General features: G+C 36.0%; 1 protein-coding gene and 1 pseudogene across 1 annotated transcript; one reads left to right on the forward strand and one right to left on the reverse strand.

Moving 5' to 3' along the window:
• The first annotated feature begins 225 nt into the window (after positions 1 to 225).
• On the forward strand, positions 226 to 648 carry LOC149157126 (uncharacterized protein At2g34160 pseudogene; annotated as a pseudogene).
• A 6,798-nt stretch (positions 649 to 7,446) lies between these two features.
• Positions 7,447 to 8,406, reverse strand: LOC149157127 (uncharacterized). The gene is made up of 2 exons (XM_089444996.1): positions 7,666 to 8,406; positions 7,447 to 7,485 (listed from the first exon to the last, which is right to left on the reverse strand). Exons 1-2 carry the CDS (start codon positions 8,404 to 8,406, stop codon positions 7,447 to 7,449), a joined length of 780 nt encoding a protein of 259 aa, XP_089301122.1.
• Positions 8,407 to 18,648: the final 10,242 nt, after the last annotated feature.

Raw genomic sequence — 18,648 nt, forward strand, 5'->3', positions numbered from 1 at the left:
GTTTAATCGGACGGTGTGGAGATGCGGAAGGTTTAATGTGAAAGAAAAAGGTCGTAGCGACGCGGGAACCGTTGGATGAGGGTGATCAACGGCTGCGATTGCGAATACGGCAAAGGCTAATATGGGCGTGATTACGTGGGTTTTTGGAATAAAACAGTGGAGGCGGAGAAGTAACGCGGAGGTATTAAGAGGGGAAATTTTCCTGAAGAGCAAAGCACAGGAACGATGGCTATGGAGGAAATCACTGAGCGAGTTGGAAACATGGATCTGAATGATGTTCACAAGAAAAATAGGATTCAAGTCTCCAATACCAAGAAGCCGCTCTTCTTCTATGTCAACCTCGCCAAGAGGTATATGCAGCAGCATGAAGAAGTGGAGTTATCTGCTTTAGGAATGGCCATTGCCATAATGGTTACTGTTTCTGAGATATTGAAGAACAATGGTCTAGCTATAGAAAAGAAAATCTCAACATCTACCATTGATATGAGAGATGAATCAAGAGGTCATCCCATCCAAAAAGAAAAGGTTGAAATAATACTGGGAAAATCATAGCAGTTCAATGATTTGATGGCTACTGCTGCTGAAGAGAGGGAAGCTGAAAGATCAAGCGAGTCAGAGGAAACAACAGCGACTGACGAGGAAGCCTAAGAGACGATGTAAGCGGAAACGAATGGACAAAGGCATGGGAATGTATAAAACAGTAGAAACAGAGAACTGTTGGTGCGGTTATGGTGGTGAAGAACCCGAGGGTGAGATAGTAGAAGCAGCAGAGGAAAAAGAGGCAGAAAAAGTAGTGGAGGCTGTAGAGGCAGCAGAAGTAGCAGAGGCAGGAGAGTAGGAGTGAGACAACCTCAGCTGAATAGAGTGCAGCAACATACCTGTTTATACCAAGGTTGGGTTGGAGCCCAAGAGGTTGGAGCCTCAGAACTGAACAAGATTGAAGTCATTAGTGTAGGTGCTCCTAAGTGCAGAACCACTGCAAAACAAAGTTGGTGTTCTAGAGGTTGGAGCCTCATTGAAGTCCAAGTTGGAGCTTGGCAACTATTCACAATCAAATTTATACTTATATTGTATTTATTTCTTTGCACTGTCTTGAGTTTTAATAAAAGAATTAAATTCAGCTATTGATTTTTGTGTTCTATGTATACATATACGTATCTATATAGGTTGTTGGCAATCACTAGAAAAATTAAAAAAATAGTAAGAAATATTGATTCACCCTTCCCCCCTTCCAACAAGACACTCCTCCTCCTGCTAATGTTGAAAGATAAAATGATGCCTTGAATGCACAAGAAGATCCCAAGCTTGAGCTTGATCTTGCTGATGAACCCATGGATCCCATGGACTCCTTGGATCCTTCTCTATGTGCTAGAAAAAGATGATCATGGTTTCATGAAACTTTAAAGGATGCTGATAGACATGCTTCTCCCAGAGGAACCTTTAGAGAAAGCATGAAACCATGTTGATTCCAGGGATATGTTGTAGCCATGAGCAACATTATTCAAAGAATTTGTGAAGGCTCAAGTGTGGAAAGATGCAATGGATGAAGAATATGAGTCCATCAATCATAATGATGTATTGGAAGTGGTTCCAAGACCCCAAGGTAAATTTGTTGTGTCTTCTAAATGGTTGTATAAAATTAAACATGGCGTTGAAAAATATAAAGCTAGATTTGTGGCTAGAGGGTTCTCTTAGAAAGAGGGAATAGACTGTGATGAGATATTTGCACCCATTGTCCATTATACAACCATTCGATCTATTGTGGCTCTAGCTGCTAGCCGAGGATGGTCCCTTCACCAAATGAATGAGAAGATTTCTGTTTTGCATGAATTCCCAAAAGAAGAAGTATTTGTGGAGCAACCACAAGGCTTTGAAGTACATGGCAAGAAAACTCATGTGTTCAGACTGAAGAAAGCCCTCTATGGTTTGAGGCAAGCTCCAAGAGCTTGGTATGCCTGCATTGGTAGCTTCTTGATGAAGCTTTTTTTTACTAAAAGTAATGTTGATCCAAATCTTTACTTCAAGAGAGGCCAAGGTATGCCTTTTGGTTTTGGTATTATATGTTTATAATTTATTTTTGAGTGGTAGTGAACATATTATCCTCCAGTGTAAGAGGGAGTTAGCTTCTTAATTTGAAATAAAGTATCTTCATTTGATGCACTACTTTATGGATCTTGAAGTATGGCAGAGACCTGGGGAGATTTTCCTTTCTCAAGGAAAACATGTTGTCAAGCTAGTGGAATGATTTGGTATGACATAATGCAAGTCTATGAATTCTCCAATGGAAATGAATTTCAAGAACCTATGTGTTGAAGTTGTAGGTCCTGATTTGGAAAATTCTTTTGAGTATCATCAACTAATTGCAACAATGATATTCTTAGTCAATACTAGACAATACATATGTTTTGCGGTCAATACTTTGAGCAAATATACGATTAAGCCATCACATGCACATTGGATTGTTTCAAAGCATGTGTTGATATACCTGCATGGGACCATCAATCTTGGATTGAGAATACTGCTGAAAATGTAAGACTTCATGGATATACTGGTGCTAATTGGGCTGATAACTTTGTTGATAGAAAGAGAACTTCTAGGTGTTACTTTAACTTGGGATTTTCCATGATCTCTTGGATGAGCAGAAAGTAGAAATTTTGTTGCATTGAGTATAGCTAAAGCTGAGTACATTGCTACTACTATGGTTAGTTGTGAGGCATTATGGATGAGGAAGCTCTTTGGAGATCTATTTGAGCAAGTTCCAGACACAACAATTATGTATCGTGACAATAAGAGTGGGATTTGTCTTGCAGAAAATCCTATGTTCCATGACAATTCCAAGCACATTGAAATAAAATATCACTATATCTGGGATATGGTGCAGAGAGGAGCAGTGAGGATCCATCATATTGTGACTGATGATCAGATATCTGACATTCTTACCAAGCCTTAACCGAAAAGAAATTTCTTTGTTTTTATAGAGCAGCTTGGACTTATGGACGTGACCCTTCTGGGAAGTGGTCACAATTGTTCGAGAACATTGAGCTGCCTTTCCCCCCTGTCAGAGCTCATAGGATTAGAGAATGATGTCAGAAAGATCCTAAGGATGAGGGATCTCTTGTGTAATGTGTGCCACAAGAGTAGGCCTCAGTATGCATCTGACCCAATGTTTGGGAGGTGGGAAGAGCCACCTATCTGGCCAATAGGTGTAGTGAGACTTGTCTGTGTGACTTGTCTAGGATGCAGGTGTTCCACCACTTGACATTTAATGAGACTCGGATGTGTGAAATCCTTATCATGTGTTGAAAATTGGATCCCCCCAAACAATGATGAGCCTTGGATGTGCGAGATCCTTGTCATGTGTTGACAAGTGGATCCCCCCAAGCAATGAAGAGCCTTGGATGTGCAAGATCCTTTTCATGTGTTGACAAGAGGATACCCCCAAGTAGTGATGAGCGTTGTATGTGTGAGATCCTTGTATGTGTTGGCAAGTGGATCCCCCCAAACATAGATGAGTCTTGGACTTGTGAAATCATTGTCCTGTGTTGACACGTGGACCCCCCCCCAAACATAGATGAGTCTTGGACTTGTGAAATCATTGTCCTGTGTTGACATGTGGACCCCCCAAGCATATATGAGACTTGGTTGTGCAAGATCCTTGTCATATGTTGGAAAGTGGCATTGCCCCCAAGTGAATATAGGGTGATGGATGAATCTCCCCTATGATGATTCTTCTTCATTATACTGAGACATCATTGTTCCAGATGATACAGAGCAGAGATGAGCAGAGAAAGCAAATATATATTTTTTTGAAAAAAAAAAAAAATCCTCCCTAGCTGAGAGGGAGTGTTGAAAATTGGTAGCTCAGGGATAAATTTCTAAAAATAGAAAGTCTACAAATAGAATTTCTAAAAATATAGTCTCAAGTATGACTTTCCAGAAATAGTAAATCGCCTTACATCAATTGGTAATCAAGCATTATTGATGGAAAATCCATTTTGATCATCAATCAATCCTAATAGTTCAATTTCAACTTAATCATCAATATTATCATGCATATTATTATTATTAAAAAAAATTCAAGTCTCACAATCATGTCATATGTAACTCCCCTCAATAAATGCATATGTTACTCTCTCTTAATGGATTCATTCCTTTCTCTCTTTAATGCACTTATGCACCTCTTACACTCTCTTACACACTTTAATGACTCATCATAAACATATTATGTTAATGCCAGTCTTCACAGCCTGTCACTAGGGATCAACATGAGCTCTTACTAGGTTTGGTTTGGTTAGATGTTTTGCACATGATATTCAGCACAAAACATGTCATAAGTGTTTCTATCATAAGAAGCTCGGAAAAATATTTCCAACGGTATATCACATTCCTGTAACTGGTTTCTGGATCAAAATGAATGATTGATTCTTGGTTATGCATGTTTTGAGGTCAGTTGCTGCACACAGGGAAAAGTTTACTACAAAATCAGTTTGGACAGGAATTTTACAAAAGTGAAAGAGGTTTTTGTCCATCACATATTAGATAACAAAAACCTCCTTCAGTTTATGCACAGGTGCTACTATGTGGGATATATGCAGTGATATTTGGAGCCTGCATAAAACAAAACAAAATTTTCATTTATTTTACTATTTTAGTCATTTTAGTGCGGCGCCATTTTACAATAGATGGAAAGTAATTTTGCAAAACCCAAGGATTTTTTTGTTAAAAACGAGCCATATAACAAAAACCTCTTTCATTTTATTCACAGGTGTCATGAATTGGGATATGTGACTAGGTCTGTACAGCTCATTTTCACAGATTTAAATTTTTAATGATTTTCTGTTTTAGAGATGCTTTTGTGGCACAGATTACAAGCTACTGGAAACACATTTCCAAAATTTGAGGGAGGTTTTTCTCGAACAGGACCTTATCTATAGAAACCTCTTCCAGTTGTATAACAAGTGCTATGGTTTAGGATATACGAGTTCATCTTCAACACCTAGTTTCAAAAATTTGGTCCAAGTTTAATGTAACTGATTCTAATTTGAAGAAAATGGTTGAGCTCAATTCCCTTAGTACAAGGATGAGAAAATATATATATTTTATGAATTTCATAGTGTAGAGGTTGGACTTTGGTAGAAGTGTTGGACTCATTGAACATTTGTATCAGCAGTTTGGCAAGGAATAAAACCAGGTTTCACAGCTATTTTTGTGGGATTCTTGTGACAGTGAGTTTATGTATTGTTTCTTCTTTGTAATGAGTTTTTTCTGATGTTTTATATATATCCACATATCTCTCTCTATTCTAAACTAAATGAATCAGGGTGAATAAAAAAATACACTAATTTACAGTGCTTTGTCTTGGGAATGCATTTGGTTTTCAATGTTTTCAACTGTTTGAAGAGGATTCATAGTTTCTTTATGCCCTCCTCAACACCTCAGTTATCTTAATCTACCATCTCAATCCATTTTGAGTACATAAACCCTTGTCTACCTCACCCCACGGAACATGACTATATCCCTGAGTTGATTTCCTAGACCCATCCGCCTTCTCCATTTGATCTAGCAACCAAACATCAAAATAAACTAAAATCCTTTGATCTACTATGCCTAACCTAAAATCAGCATTCAGTTCAGTCATCTCAAGCCCTAGTTACCAATATTTTAACTGAGATTGATAAGGAGAGAGCCCTCTCCCCACCTGGTAGGGCTAGCTACCAGGTTAAGCGTGGTTTGATGTTACCCTAGACCTGCCTTCCTTCAACTTGAGGTAGATCCAGGCTCTAACAGATTCCTCTTACACCTATTTAATTTAATGCATAAGTTATACTTCTCTCCTAAATGAATAAGTTACACTCCTCTCCTTTATGGCATAAGTTACACTCATATTTTGGCATATGTAACTCCTCCTCAAGGCATCTGTATTGCTCCTCCTTTATGTCAATAATTCATTGCCCCTCTTATATATATGTGTCTCATATTATCTCACCTCACTTACTTGTGCATTGTGAATTCAAACTTGAGAGAGAGTTGGAGAGACTTGAAGAAGATTATGAGAGAGAGACTTGAAGAGTAAGAGCAGATCTTGGAGAGCCAAAGTGATTCAGTGTTTGCATCAACTACTGTTATCAAATATATTGTTTAGATTTGGGTGAACTTATTCATTCTCTCTTTGTACTTTGTATCTTTGCTAAACAATTTATTTCTAATAAAAGAAGAATCTAGTTGGGTTTTCCCCTTGTGGGTTTTTCCCTAGTCATTGATCTAACTTCTTTGTGTCTCATTGAGTTCTTAGTTGCCTTTCATTATGCATATGGTTTATGTTCTATCTACAATTACTCAACTTATTTTGTAGCATAAAGAAGTTCTAGATTTAAGTGATTGTAACAACATAGAACATCAAAATTTCAATAGCACCATATCCCGGATATAGTGATACTTGATCTCAATATTCTTGGACTTGTCATGAAACACAGGATTTTCTGCAAGATGAATCCCACTCTTATTGTCACAATATATAACTGTTTCATTTGGAACTTGCTCAAATAGTTCCCCAAAATGTTTCCTCAGCCAAACTGCCTCACAGTTAGCCAAGCTTAGTGTAACAGACTTCTGCTTTCTACTCATCTAAGAGATCATGGAAGTTCCCAAGCTAAAACAACACCCAGAAGTGCTCTTTCTATCAGCAGAGTTACCAGCCCAATCAACATCAGTATATCCATGAAGTCTTACATTTTTAACAGTGTATTTCAATCCTATATTGATAGTTCCATGCAAGTACCTGAGTACATTTTATACAGCAATCCTGTGGGCATGAAAGGGATAAATCATATATCGACTTAAATTATTTACAACAAAGCATACGCCAAGCCTAGTGTTTACCAAAAACATCAAAGCACCAATGAGTTGTCTATACTTTGTGGGATTCTCCAGACTAGGTCCTACAGCCTTGCCACATAATTTCTTAAAGTTCATCCGTAGGAGTATGCATGGACTTCCATTATACCATAGAAAATCTTTCAAGAAGCTTAACAACATATTTTCCCTGAGTAAGATCAATTTCAGCAAGTCTTTTCAAGACCTCTAAACCTAGAAAGTAATGCATCAAACCAAGGTCTTTCATTTCAAATTTGGAAGCTAACTCCCCCTTACACTGGAGGATAAGAGGTTCTCCTTCTGTCAAGAATAAATTATCAACATACAATACCAAAATCAAAGGTATACCTTAGACTATCTTGAAGTAGAGGTTTGGATTTGCACTGCTTCTTATGAAACCAAGGTTTATCAGGTAGTTATTAATGCAAGCATACCAAACTCTTGGAGCTTGCTTCAACCCATATAAGGCTTTATTCAGTCTGCATACATGAGTTTCCCTGTCATGCTCTTCAAAGTTGTGTGGTTGTTCCACAAACACCTCTTCCTTGAGGAATCCATACAAGAAAGAAATTTTCATGTCCATTTGGTGAAGAGTCCATCCTTGGCTAGCAGCTAAGGCAACAACAGATCAAATTATAGTATATCAAGCTACAGGTGAAAAAATATTATCATAACCTATTCCCTCTTTCTGATAGAAACCTCTAGCTACAAATCTAGCCTTATATTTTTCAATACTACCATCTACACCATGTTTAATCTTAAACAACCATTTGGAAGGGACAACAAATTTACCTTGAAGTTAGGAACCACTTCATAGACATCATTTTGGATGATAGACTCGTATTCTTCAATCATGGCATCTTTCCAGACTTTTTCTTTTGCAGCTTCTTCAAAGGTGCATGGTTTTACCTGAATGATGTTGCTCATGGCAGTAACATAACCTTGAAACTGACTTGGCTTCTTACTTTCTCTGAACGTTCCTCTTGGGGTAGCATGTTGTTCAACATCTTGCAAGGTATCTCGCATCCATACTGGTATCTTTCTGGTAGGAGGATCTAGAGGATCCATGGAACCAATTGGATTATCAGCAATCTCATTCTCAGGTTCCGGTTTAGAGTCATATGCGGGATCTTTTTCATTAACAACTTGTATTTTAGCAATGGCAAGAGGAGGAGAGCCTCTTGGTTTTCTAAGAGTTGCATCTTCATCAAATGTTACATCTCTGTTAAACTCTATAGTTCTTTGACCAGGTACATAAATTCTATAATCTTTTGAATTATTACAATAACCAACTAACACACCTTTCTTACATGAAGTTTCCAATTTGTTCATTTTCTCTTTCGACACATGATAGTCAAAGATTCTCAAATATCTCACCTCAAGCCTTTTACCATAGAAGACTTCTTCGAGGGTCTTATTAGCTAAGGCCCGATGAGGAATTTTATTTTGCACATAAACAACAGTATTTGCAACTTCTCCCCACCTAAATTTTGGTAGCTTTTGATCATGCAACGTGGCTCTGACTACTTCCATAATGGTTCTATTCTTCCTCTTAGCCACACCATTTTATTGTGGATTGTACAACACAATAGTTTCTTTATTTATTTTGGCATCTTTCCAAAGATCATTAAAATCATTGGAGGTGAACTCTCCCCCATTATCATATCTGAAAGCTTTCAATCAAATCCTTGAAATCCCTGAACATGTCAAATGCTTCCCCTTTATTTTTCAAAAATAATATCTATGTCTTGCGAGAAAAATCATCAACAAAAATCATGAAATAAAAGTAGCCACCAAGAGAAGTTATAGGCACAGGTCCACATAAATCAGAATGTATGAGCTAAAGTACCTGACTAGATTTTATTCTGCTTGAAGGGAATGGTCACTTTATATGCTTTCCACTTGCACATCCTGCACAAACTCCTTCATGATCCATTCTATCTAAGGCATTCTAGAAACCATCTTCCTTACATGAAGTAAAGCAATGTAGGTGAGTGAATATTTCGTGCCATAGCTCACACTTAAAATCGATATCATGGACTAGTGCATGAATGGATTTACCATTGACTTTGGAAATCTCTTCACATCTTGATCCAAGAGTGAAGGCTTCTCTCATACTTGAGTTCAAAGACAAAGTTAGAACTTTTCCATTAATAAAAACAACTTTCATTCTTTTATCTTCTAAAGCAGATATGGATAAAAGATTCTTTTTCAAGCCAGGTACATACAAAACTTCTTGCAAAACAATAGATTTTCCATCATCTAAATGAAATGAAATTGAACCATAAGATTTAACATGGTATGTAGAATTATCTCCATGGATAACATTTAAATTAATCTACCTCTCCACTAGATTAGAGAGTGCTTCTTTGTAACTGGTAAAGTGTTTGGAAGCATCACTATCAACTAACCAACTATCAAATGAATCTGCAAAAGAAGAAATGGAAAGAGCAGAAACAAGAAAATATTTTGATTGAGTTTCCACTGCATTATTTCTATATCTTGGATTTCTTGTTTTCTTAGGATGACATTTTCTTTGATTTTCAAAAGAGTCTTTTCTATTATCATATTTTTTTTAATCTAGGTGCTCTTCTTTTTTCTTTACAGTCACGAGCAAAGTGACCATGTTTTTTATAGTTAAAGCATCTAACTTGTGATATGTCTAGATTCTCTTTATTTGATTTGAAAGAAAATTTATTTTTATTACCTTTCTTTCTCTTGTCATAAGCTAAAAATGCACTAGGTTCTCCTTCTTCATGATATAAAATTCTCCCTCGAGAGATCATTCTGGCCTCCTCTCAGATACACTTTCCTAGGAGCTCATTAAATGTGGGAAAAATGTTGATATTGTTGATGGTGGTGATAAAAGTCTCCCAAATAGGAGAAAGACCCAAGCACAATCGACACCATTTCTTTTTCAGGTACAAATTCACCAATTTTTGATAGTTGTTTCTTGATTTTGGTCATTCTCAAGAAGTATGCTTGAATTCTCTCTCCTTTTCTCATCTTGATGTCCTTCGGTTGATTCTTCAAGGCTATAATCTGGTTCAAGTTACTAATTGCAAACATGCCAATTAGTTTGTCATACATTTCTTTAGCTTTCTTCAAACCAGAAACATAAGTAATGAGATGATCACTAAGAGAATCAAGGATAATTTTTCTAGCCTTGATTTCACCCTTTTTATGTTTGGATTTGATAGAAACACTTGGATTCTCTATTGGATCAACAATTATGCTTTCAACATACTCCAAAATTTCATGTTCTTCAAGAATGACATCTAGTCTTTCTTTCCATGGACCAAAGTTTGAAGCATCATTCAACTTCTCCTCTACTTTGAAGTAAGACGAAGTCATCTTGATAAAACAAAAACTTTGGTAGAAAATGGGGTTTATTCAGGTGATATTTGGTCTACTTGGAATTTTCTTCACCAAGGCTCTGATACCAGGTTAAAATCTGAAATTTCTATGCAGAAATTTAAAAATTCTTTGCAGAAACTTGAAAGTTTTATGCAAAAAACTGGATGTACTTGCAAAAACCTAAATGAAACTGAATGTACTTTGCAGAAAGTTGAATGCACTTTGAATAAAATTTAATGTACTTTGCAGAAAATTGAATGTTCTATGTTGTTACAATTACTTAGAATGCAAATTTCTTCTTCACGACTTTTTAAATCAACAATTATAGATAGAACATAAACTCAAAGATCATATGAAGAAAACCAAGCACAAATATGAGACATTGAGAGTTAGTTCCAATGACTAGGGCAAAACCCACATGGGGAAAACCCAAATTATTCTTCTTCTATTAGATTTCTTCAATTATTTAGCATAGTACAGAGAGAGAGAAAGAGAGAAAATGAATAAAGTCGTCAATGTCTGATCAACTTGCAATTGGAGTGTTCTTTCTCTTTTCTTGATGATCTTCTTATTCTCTTGATCAACCCTTTCCTTCACACTTTCTCCAACTCTTCCCTTGCTCTTACTCTTCACTTGATCCCACACTTCTCTTGCACACACTCAACTCTAGTTTTCCTTCTTCACAATGAGCATGCTCCTCTCAACTCTCACTTGTTCTTGCTTAAATAGATGAGAAAAGAGAGGAGTTACAAAATGAATTCATTCCTTGATCCAATAATAGGAGAATTGAATTCCATGAGGGAGGAGTTACTTAAGGAGAAGTGTAAATCATCCCAAGAATAGACAGAGAGGTGCACTTGTCTTAAGGAGTTATAATTCGAATTAGGGAGTGAGAGAGTTACACTTAGACAGGAGAGAATATTTGGTAAGAGTTACAAATTGAATTGAATGAAGGAGTTACAAGTGCATTTAATGAGGAGTTACATTTTTCCATACAATGAATTAGTGAGAGAGAGTTTCATTCTCTTAAGTGTGGAGTTACTATTTTATTCCAAGAGACAGGTGTGATTTTCCAAGTAAGAGATTCTCAATTTAATTTACTTATTCCATGAGAGAATTTGTTTTTATTAATCCATTAAAGGTGAATGACTTTAGACTATTTTATGAATAATAGTATCATAATAATAACAATACTAGTAAGGATAAAAATATTAATTCTTGACTTTTATAATCATGATTGATTTGATTTTAAAGTGGATTCTATATGTCGAGATTATCCTTAATCATTTAGACATGACTTTCTAATTTTGGAAAGTCACTTCCATATTGAGATGTGACTTAGAATTTTTGGAAAGTCATATTAGAATTGATAGAAATGAACTTTTATTATCGGTGGTTCAAGCAAAATTGAAAGATATGATTTTTTCTAGGAGAAATTCATCCCTAAGCTACCAATTTTAACAACCCTATCTCTGATAGTAAGTGGGTCTCACCCTTCGTCGTTTTCCCTGAAAAGAATGGAAAATGGTGAGTGTGTGTCAATTATCAAGAATTAAATAAGGCTACTTTAAAAAATTGTTTCCCCTTTCCTTTCATTAATCAAGTCTTAGAGACCCTAGCAGGGAAGAAATCTTTTTCTTTATTTGATGGATTCAGTGGCTACAATTAGATCTAAGTAGCCCCTAAAGATCAACAAAAGAAAACCTTTACCTATCCATGGGGAACTTATGCATATCGAGTACTTCCATTTGGGTAATGTAACACTCCAATAACTTTCTAGCGAGTTGTTGTCAGAATATTTTCTGATTTGACTAATGACTGTGTTGAAATAAATATGGATGATTTTACCATGTATGGGGAAACTTTTGAAGAGGCATTGAGAGATCTTGAAAAGGTATCAGTTCAATGTCAAGGGACAAACCTTTCTCTTAATAATGAAAAATGTCAAATGTTTTTTACCAAGGGAACTGTGTTATGGAATCATATCTATGTTGATGGAATCAAGGTAGATCCTACTAAAATAGAAGTAATTCTCAACTTATCAACCCTAGATACATAGAAGGATGTCCATAGATTTCTAGGATATGTAGGTTAGTATCAAAGATTCATAGAGAATTTTACTAATATAGATTTCCCATTATTCCATCTCCTAACAAAAGTTGTAGGCCTTTATTCAATTGGTCAATGGCAGCAAGCATTTGATACTCTTAAAGAAAAGTTATCTACTACTACTATTTTATGGGGCCCTAACTAGTCCTTACCTTTTCACATATCCACTAATGCCTCAAATACGTCTGTTGGGGTTGTACTAGGACAGAAGGAAGAACAAAAAACCTGTGCCATTTATTATGTCAGCAAGAACCTAACTCCGGCTGAATTGAATTACACTATAATCGAAAAAGAATTCTTTTTCATGGTTCATGCCACAAATAAATTTCATAATTACATTATTGGGTATCTTGTATTTGTACACACTGGCCACTTTTCTTTTGATACCTTATGAATAAACCTATTACTCATGCTAGAGTGAGCAAGTGGCTTCCTCTCCGGCAAAAAATTGATGTTATTATCCTTGACAAGCCAAGAAAGGAAAATGTCATCAATGATTTTTTGTCACAACTCCATAACAAATATGAATCTAATCCTACAGAAGATGTTTTTCCAAATGAACATTTGTTTTCTTTATCTACTAACATGTCTTGGTTTATAGATATTGCTAATTATATGGCTGCAAGGAAACTCTCACAACATTTTTCACAAAGATAATGATAAAAGATTATCAGAGATAGTGTTATGTACTCTTGGATTCAAGGGTACATATTATGAACTGGGCCTCATCTTGTAATCAAGTGATGTGTTCTGTAAGATGAAATTTATGACATGCTGAAGGCATGTCATGATGAGCCTTTTTGGGGGCACTTTGTCGATGAAATAATTGCAAACAAAGCCTTGCAACTAGGATATTATTAGCCAAACATCTTCAAGGATGCTAAGAAATATGTCAGAAGCTGTGATAGATGTCAAAGAATGGGAAAACCAATAAAATCCAATGAAATTCCACTGCAACCAGAAGTTATGATAGAGCCTTTTGAAAAGTGGGCTCTCGACTTTGTAGGGTTGATTAACCCACCATCAAAAAAGAAGGTATACATTTTGGTGTGTATCAACTACATAATTAAGTGGGTTGAGGGCAAGGCTCCACTGAGGAAATAAAATGAGTAGTGGTTGATTTCTTATATGAAAAAATATTTTCTTGTTTTATCATCCCATGGGAAATCATTAAAGATCAAGGAACTCAATTCATTTCCAAACTCATCCACTATATTACTAAGAAATTCAAAATTAAGCATCGAATGTCCGCTCCTTATCAACCCCAAGTGAATGGACAAGTAGAAGTTACCAACAAAGTTTTGGAGGCTATTTTAACCAATATTGTACTACAACATCATAAGGATTGGACCAGCAAACTCCTGAAGGCCTTGTAGGTCTACTGGGTCATGTGGAGGAATACCACTAGTTTTACTCCTTACTATAGTGCCCCGCTCTAGTCGACTGATAGTGATATGCCATTAACATTTATTTAACCCTAAGGCCCACAATTTATTCTTTGAGGACCTCAGGTTGAGGATCCAGACACATGACTATATTATTAGTGGTTGTGATGTTTATGTATGTTATCTATTGATATTATGATGATTGTATCATAAATGGTTATGTTTGGTCTCTATTGAATTTATGATGATGATAGTAGTAAAGGATATGTATGCTCTATATCGATATCATGATGATGATAGCTTTGATGGATAGTTATGTTTTCTATTGAGGTTACGATGTTGATAGCTTTGATGGATATGTATGTTCCCATAGATGTTATGATGATGATAGCCATGATGGATGTGTCCCCTATGTTACCTACTTGCATTAGTTTTGGTTCACTATGAACTATGATGTGAATGACTAAGTGCTGTTAATGATGCTATTATGACAATGACTCCCACTAAGAAACCTTGTTACTAATGATTATTGAGTATGGCAAGAAACCATGAGAGGCACTCGCATATGATGAGTTGACGACACCTGGTTTGATGAAAATTTATATTATTTTATCTTTGAAATTCTAAGTCAATTTTGAAATCTGCTATATATGTTTTATGATGATATGTTAGTGGTTGCAGGCACAAATTAGTTGCTTGGCCGAATGACTCACATATGGGTGATGGGGTTGTACAATTGGATGGAACTACATGGGAGGGGTGGGGTAGTGTCCATGATCTCACCCACTAGCACTCCCACCGTGACTTGGGATGGAAAGGTTGAAACACCTTCACCTTGAAGATCATGATGTCATGAGGGTAGGTCTCAAAGTTGGGTCGCTCATGAGGATTTTACCGGGGGGTGTGCATCAATGCGGATTCCTTGATCCCCGACACCATTAGTCTCACTATAGCAGGAAACATAAGAGATGATAGTGGTCTCTGTTGTTGCACCTATACTTTCCCCTCATAGCCACTGAATGCTTGAAGGGCAACTGGCGTGGCACCCTTGGAACTTCAAGGGAATTTATTGAAGGGCATGACCAACTTGGCACTCTTGGAATCACAAATAAATTGTTAGGTGTGGCACCCTTGGAACTTCAAGGGAAGTTCTTTAAGGGCATGACCAAACTTGACACCCTTGGAATCATTAAAAATAAATTAATTAATAAATATAATCAAGAAATAAAAACTAGGTAAATTTACATCAAGGGTAAATGATGTTAGAAACCGAGGTAATTAAATCAAGAATAAAACTTGGGTTAAGAAGATCATAGGAAGAAATAAAATATTTTATCTTAAAAACTCTACCCTCCCCATGTTGGAAAATATTAGGTAGATTATGTAGTTTAATTAGGTAAAAAGGGGAAAGAGGGACATAAATGTAAGGATAAAGATTAATCCTAAAATAGTTAAACCTAATTAAGAGAAGAGGATGGTGAATTAAAATAAGATTAATAAATTAAATTTTAGAGAAATGTAGAGAACCTCCATGTGACAACAACCAACATAAGAATATCCATCTAAGAGATAACTTGAGTTAAATTAGGGAGTAGATAGGGGATCAAATCTTGACTCATTAATTGACTTTAGTAATGAACACAAATTAAGGAGTAAAAAGGGGGATCAAGAGACAACTAAGAGAAGAAATAGGAATCTTGTTGAGGTGAGGAAAAATATTATTTTTAAATTAAAATTTAAGTAAATAATTTTGGAGATCCTTGATGAGAGAGTGACACATGGGTGGGTGAATAATCAAACTATTGAATTATCAAAAATAATTAATTATGCATGAAATTCCAAGTGTCACCTATGAGAACTCATATAAAAGAAGGGGCACGCCATGGGGGAAGGGACCTTTATTTACCCTACTGTTGGATGTATGATACTATGTTATATTAGTGACTACAAGCTATAATGAGTTTGGTGAGGTAGAGGACTTTAGAGAGGGGACTCTTGAGCCAAGGAGTGCTCTCTTCTACCAGCTAATACATTACTCTATTGTACAACCCCATCGCAGCTTGAGGGTCCGCGAGGAAGGAGAGTACCCAAGGAGTAGGCTGGGAGGTCAACCAGTGGGTCATTACATTCGGATCAAGCACATCGACATTCACACTTGGAGGCGATTGACAACAAAGGAAGACAACTAGCAGCAAGTCAAGTTTGAATCTAGTCTTTTGGTGAACGGTGCCTATGTTGTATTATATTCTTTTATGACTTCTTTATGGTTTTAGTTAAATGTATGTAAATTAGATGATATGTTCAATGAAGTGAAATTTAGGAAAGTTTTATATATTGCTTAATAATTTTTGGGTTCCCAAAGCTATTTTCCTTATGGTTGTATTTTTAGCATTTAAATAAATAAATAAATTATAGGGTTAGTCCCTAACTTACAAGCTCTTATATGGGAAGCAGGTTGTCCTCCCTATAGAGTTCGAAATCAAAATACTGAGGATGGATTTTCAAGTAGGAATGGACCTTTTTGAGGCTCAACAACATCAATTGGATCAACTTAATGAAATTAATAAAATCTGTTAACGCCATACAACGAACAATTGTGATGCCGGGTAACTGACATCCTTGACAAATCCCATGTGGACCTATGAGTTATGCCCACATAACCTCCAAAGTGAAGCAAGGTTACACCCTTTCATAAATTAGGAATTAAAACTAATTAAATCCCTATTCACTTAACTTAATAAACCCCCATCAAATTATCGGAACCCAAAACAATAGAAAACCCGACTATACACCCTATCAACTAAAATCAAAGACATAACCTGTCAACAAGCCCGGTCCCACTTCGACTGCATCCGATCAGATCTCAAATAGATTTAACCCGCATTGATAACATATCAGATCCGGCTTTTCCACTGAATTTGACCACCCTTACGGAGCTGATAAGGAATATAAGTCCTTGATGTATAGATTTTCAGGTCTGTTTTTGAAATTAACGTTCGATCACTTTATGACGTGATATTCGTTGGATATAAGAGGCCATCAAATCTACGGTTTGCGAAACTTCAACTATCACACAATTTAAAAACGAGCTTAACCCCCACAATTGACTGTGACCTAAGAGTTTGAATATGAGATTGATGGTTAGGAGCGAGTGCGGGGCTTCAACCACGATCAAGAAATTCATACACTCCTACCCCCGCAATTGCTGATCACCATCGGATATGCCAGCCAATGGACGGTCTTGACTTATTTTGGGGTTTCTTCAAAAATTATCAGTCAACCCAGTCTTTTGATGTTCAGGCCTGTTTCCTGTATTAAGCCACATGCACATTCATTAGAGAACACTTACGATCTTCTCACAAACAGATCATCATTGATCAAACCTGTGATCAATGATGATTCATTCCTTCATTCAATCTTTGTCTGCTAATTTGGTAGGGATAATTCACATCAACCAGTTTTCTGCATTATATACAGAACACACAATATTTTCCTATATTATGAGCATCAACAAACACAGTAATTCTCAAATCCTCAATCCGGAGACTAAAAGTTATAAACACACTCAATACTAAATTACACAAAGAAATACACAATCCACATTGTATTCATATTGATAAATATTTACAGAAGAAACAATCACACTCGAATGTTTTAGTTCTTCCCTCGCTCATCCATCATATCTTTCCATCTGAATCTAACCCCCTCACTCATTCCAAAAGATTACATTTTATACAAAATGCGGATTCATGAACCCATTTAGTTCAGATCCAGAAATCTCTCATTCTTCCCTAAAGAATCTCTTCACTCCACTCTTTTCTCAAACAAATGCTAATTTAAGCTTTCAAATCCATCATATCCTATTCAAACCAGATAATCTAACTGCTTGGCTTGATCTCCATGCAAGGAGGATCAATCAGCTACTTATACCCTTTTTTGCTCAGATTTTGACAAAAAATAAAACACTCTCATACATTTAAATTAATAAAATTAATTAATCTCTTATCTTCCAACCCTTTGTTAGCCAGAACATGTGATCATACCATCACATTGCTGACTAGGTCTAAATGCTCCTGCATCAGACCCCCCAAGTTGAAAGTTTTCATGACCTCCTGGTCATGTGTTTTTTCTGTTGATCATCCAATATCCCAAACTTTACTTTGTAACTGGTCATCACTTTCATCATGTTGTTGATTCATTTCTTCTTCCACTATCGCTTCTGTTCTTCCAGGATTCCAAATCTTATGTTGTTGTTGTCCACTTTCCTTGCTGATACAAATTTCTTTTGTTAATTTCTTTTCCTTGTTGTCTCTCTTCTTAACTGACTTCATCTTCCACACTTTCTCAACTTCCTCTTTACAATTTGTTCTTAGCTGAACTCAACTGACATCTGTCTACTGTACATTCTTCCTTACCCTATAAATTATGAAATTTCTATCCAATTCTTCTTCACCTCTGTCATTTACAAACTGTTTCTTATACTCTACAGCTTCCCTTTCATTATCGTTAAAGATAATCTTTCCCTTTAACTTATCAGGTTCATCTAATAACTTTTCCAGTAAGTTGAATCTTCCCTCATCTCCACTAAGCATATCATTTGCATATGACTCCTCTTTCCTATATAAAACCGAATTTCTGCCACAATTATCATATTTAAAGTTACTATGGATTTTTGTCTCCACAGATAACTTTGCCATCAAGTCCTTATATTGATCCTCTGCAAAATTTATAAAACTGTCAATAAATTTCATTTGAGCACTTTCCTGTTCATTACAGAATATTTCTTGTTTTGACACAAAAATGTCATTCAACAATTCAAGAATTAAAATCTCCTCAAATATATCATTGTGAAGTATCCTTTCCCCTTTTGTATAACTAATTAATGTTGTTTCATCTTCACCTATAACAAAAACAAAATTCTGGT

Source organism: Pinus tabuliformis, chromosome 9 (genome assembly GCF_031772625.1).
Source record: "Pinus tabuliformis cultivar Carrire ecotype Pingquan chromosome 9, CPIR1, whole genome shotgun sequence".
NCBI lineage: Eukaryota > Viridiplantae > Streptophyta > Pinopsida > Pinales > Pinaceae > Pinus > Pinus tabuliformis.

Bases quoted from the DNA above. Each gene is read 5' to 3' on its own strand.
- LOC149157127 (XM_089444996.1), bottom strand. From the start codon at position 8,406: ATGGAAGTAGTCAGAGCCACGTTGCATGATCAAAAGCTACCAAAATTT. The intron at 7,486-7,665 runs GTAAATTTGTTG...TTGTTGCCTTAG, and splicing joins AAGTGGTTCCTAACTTCAAG to CTGCTAGCCAAGGATGGACT.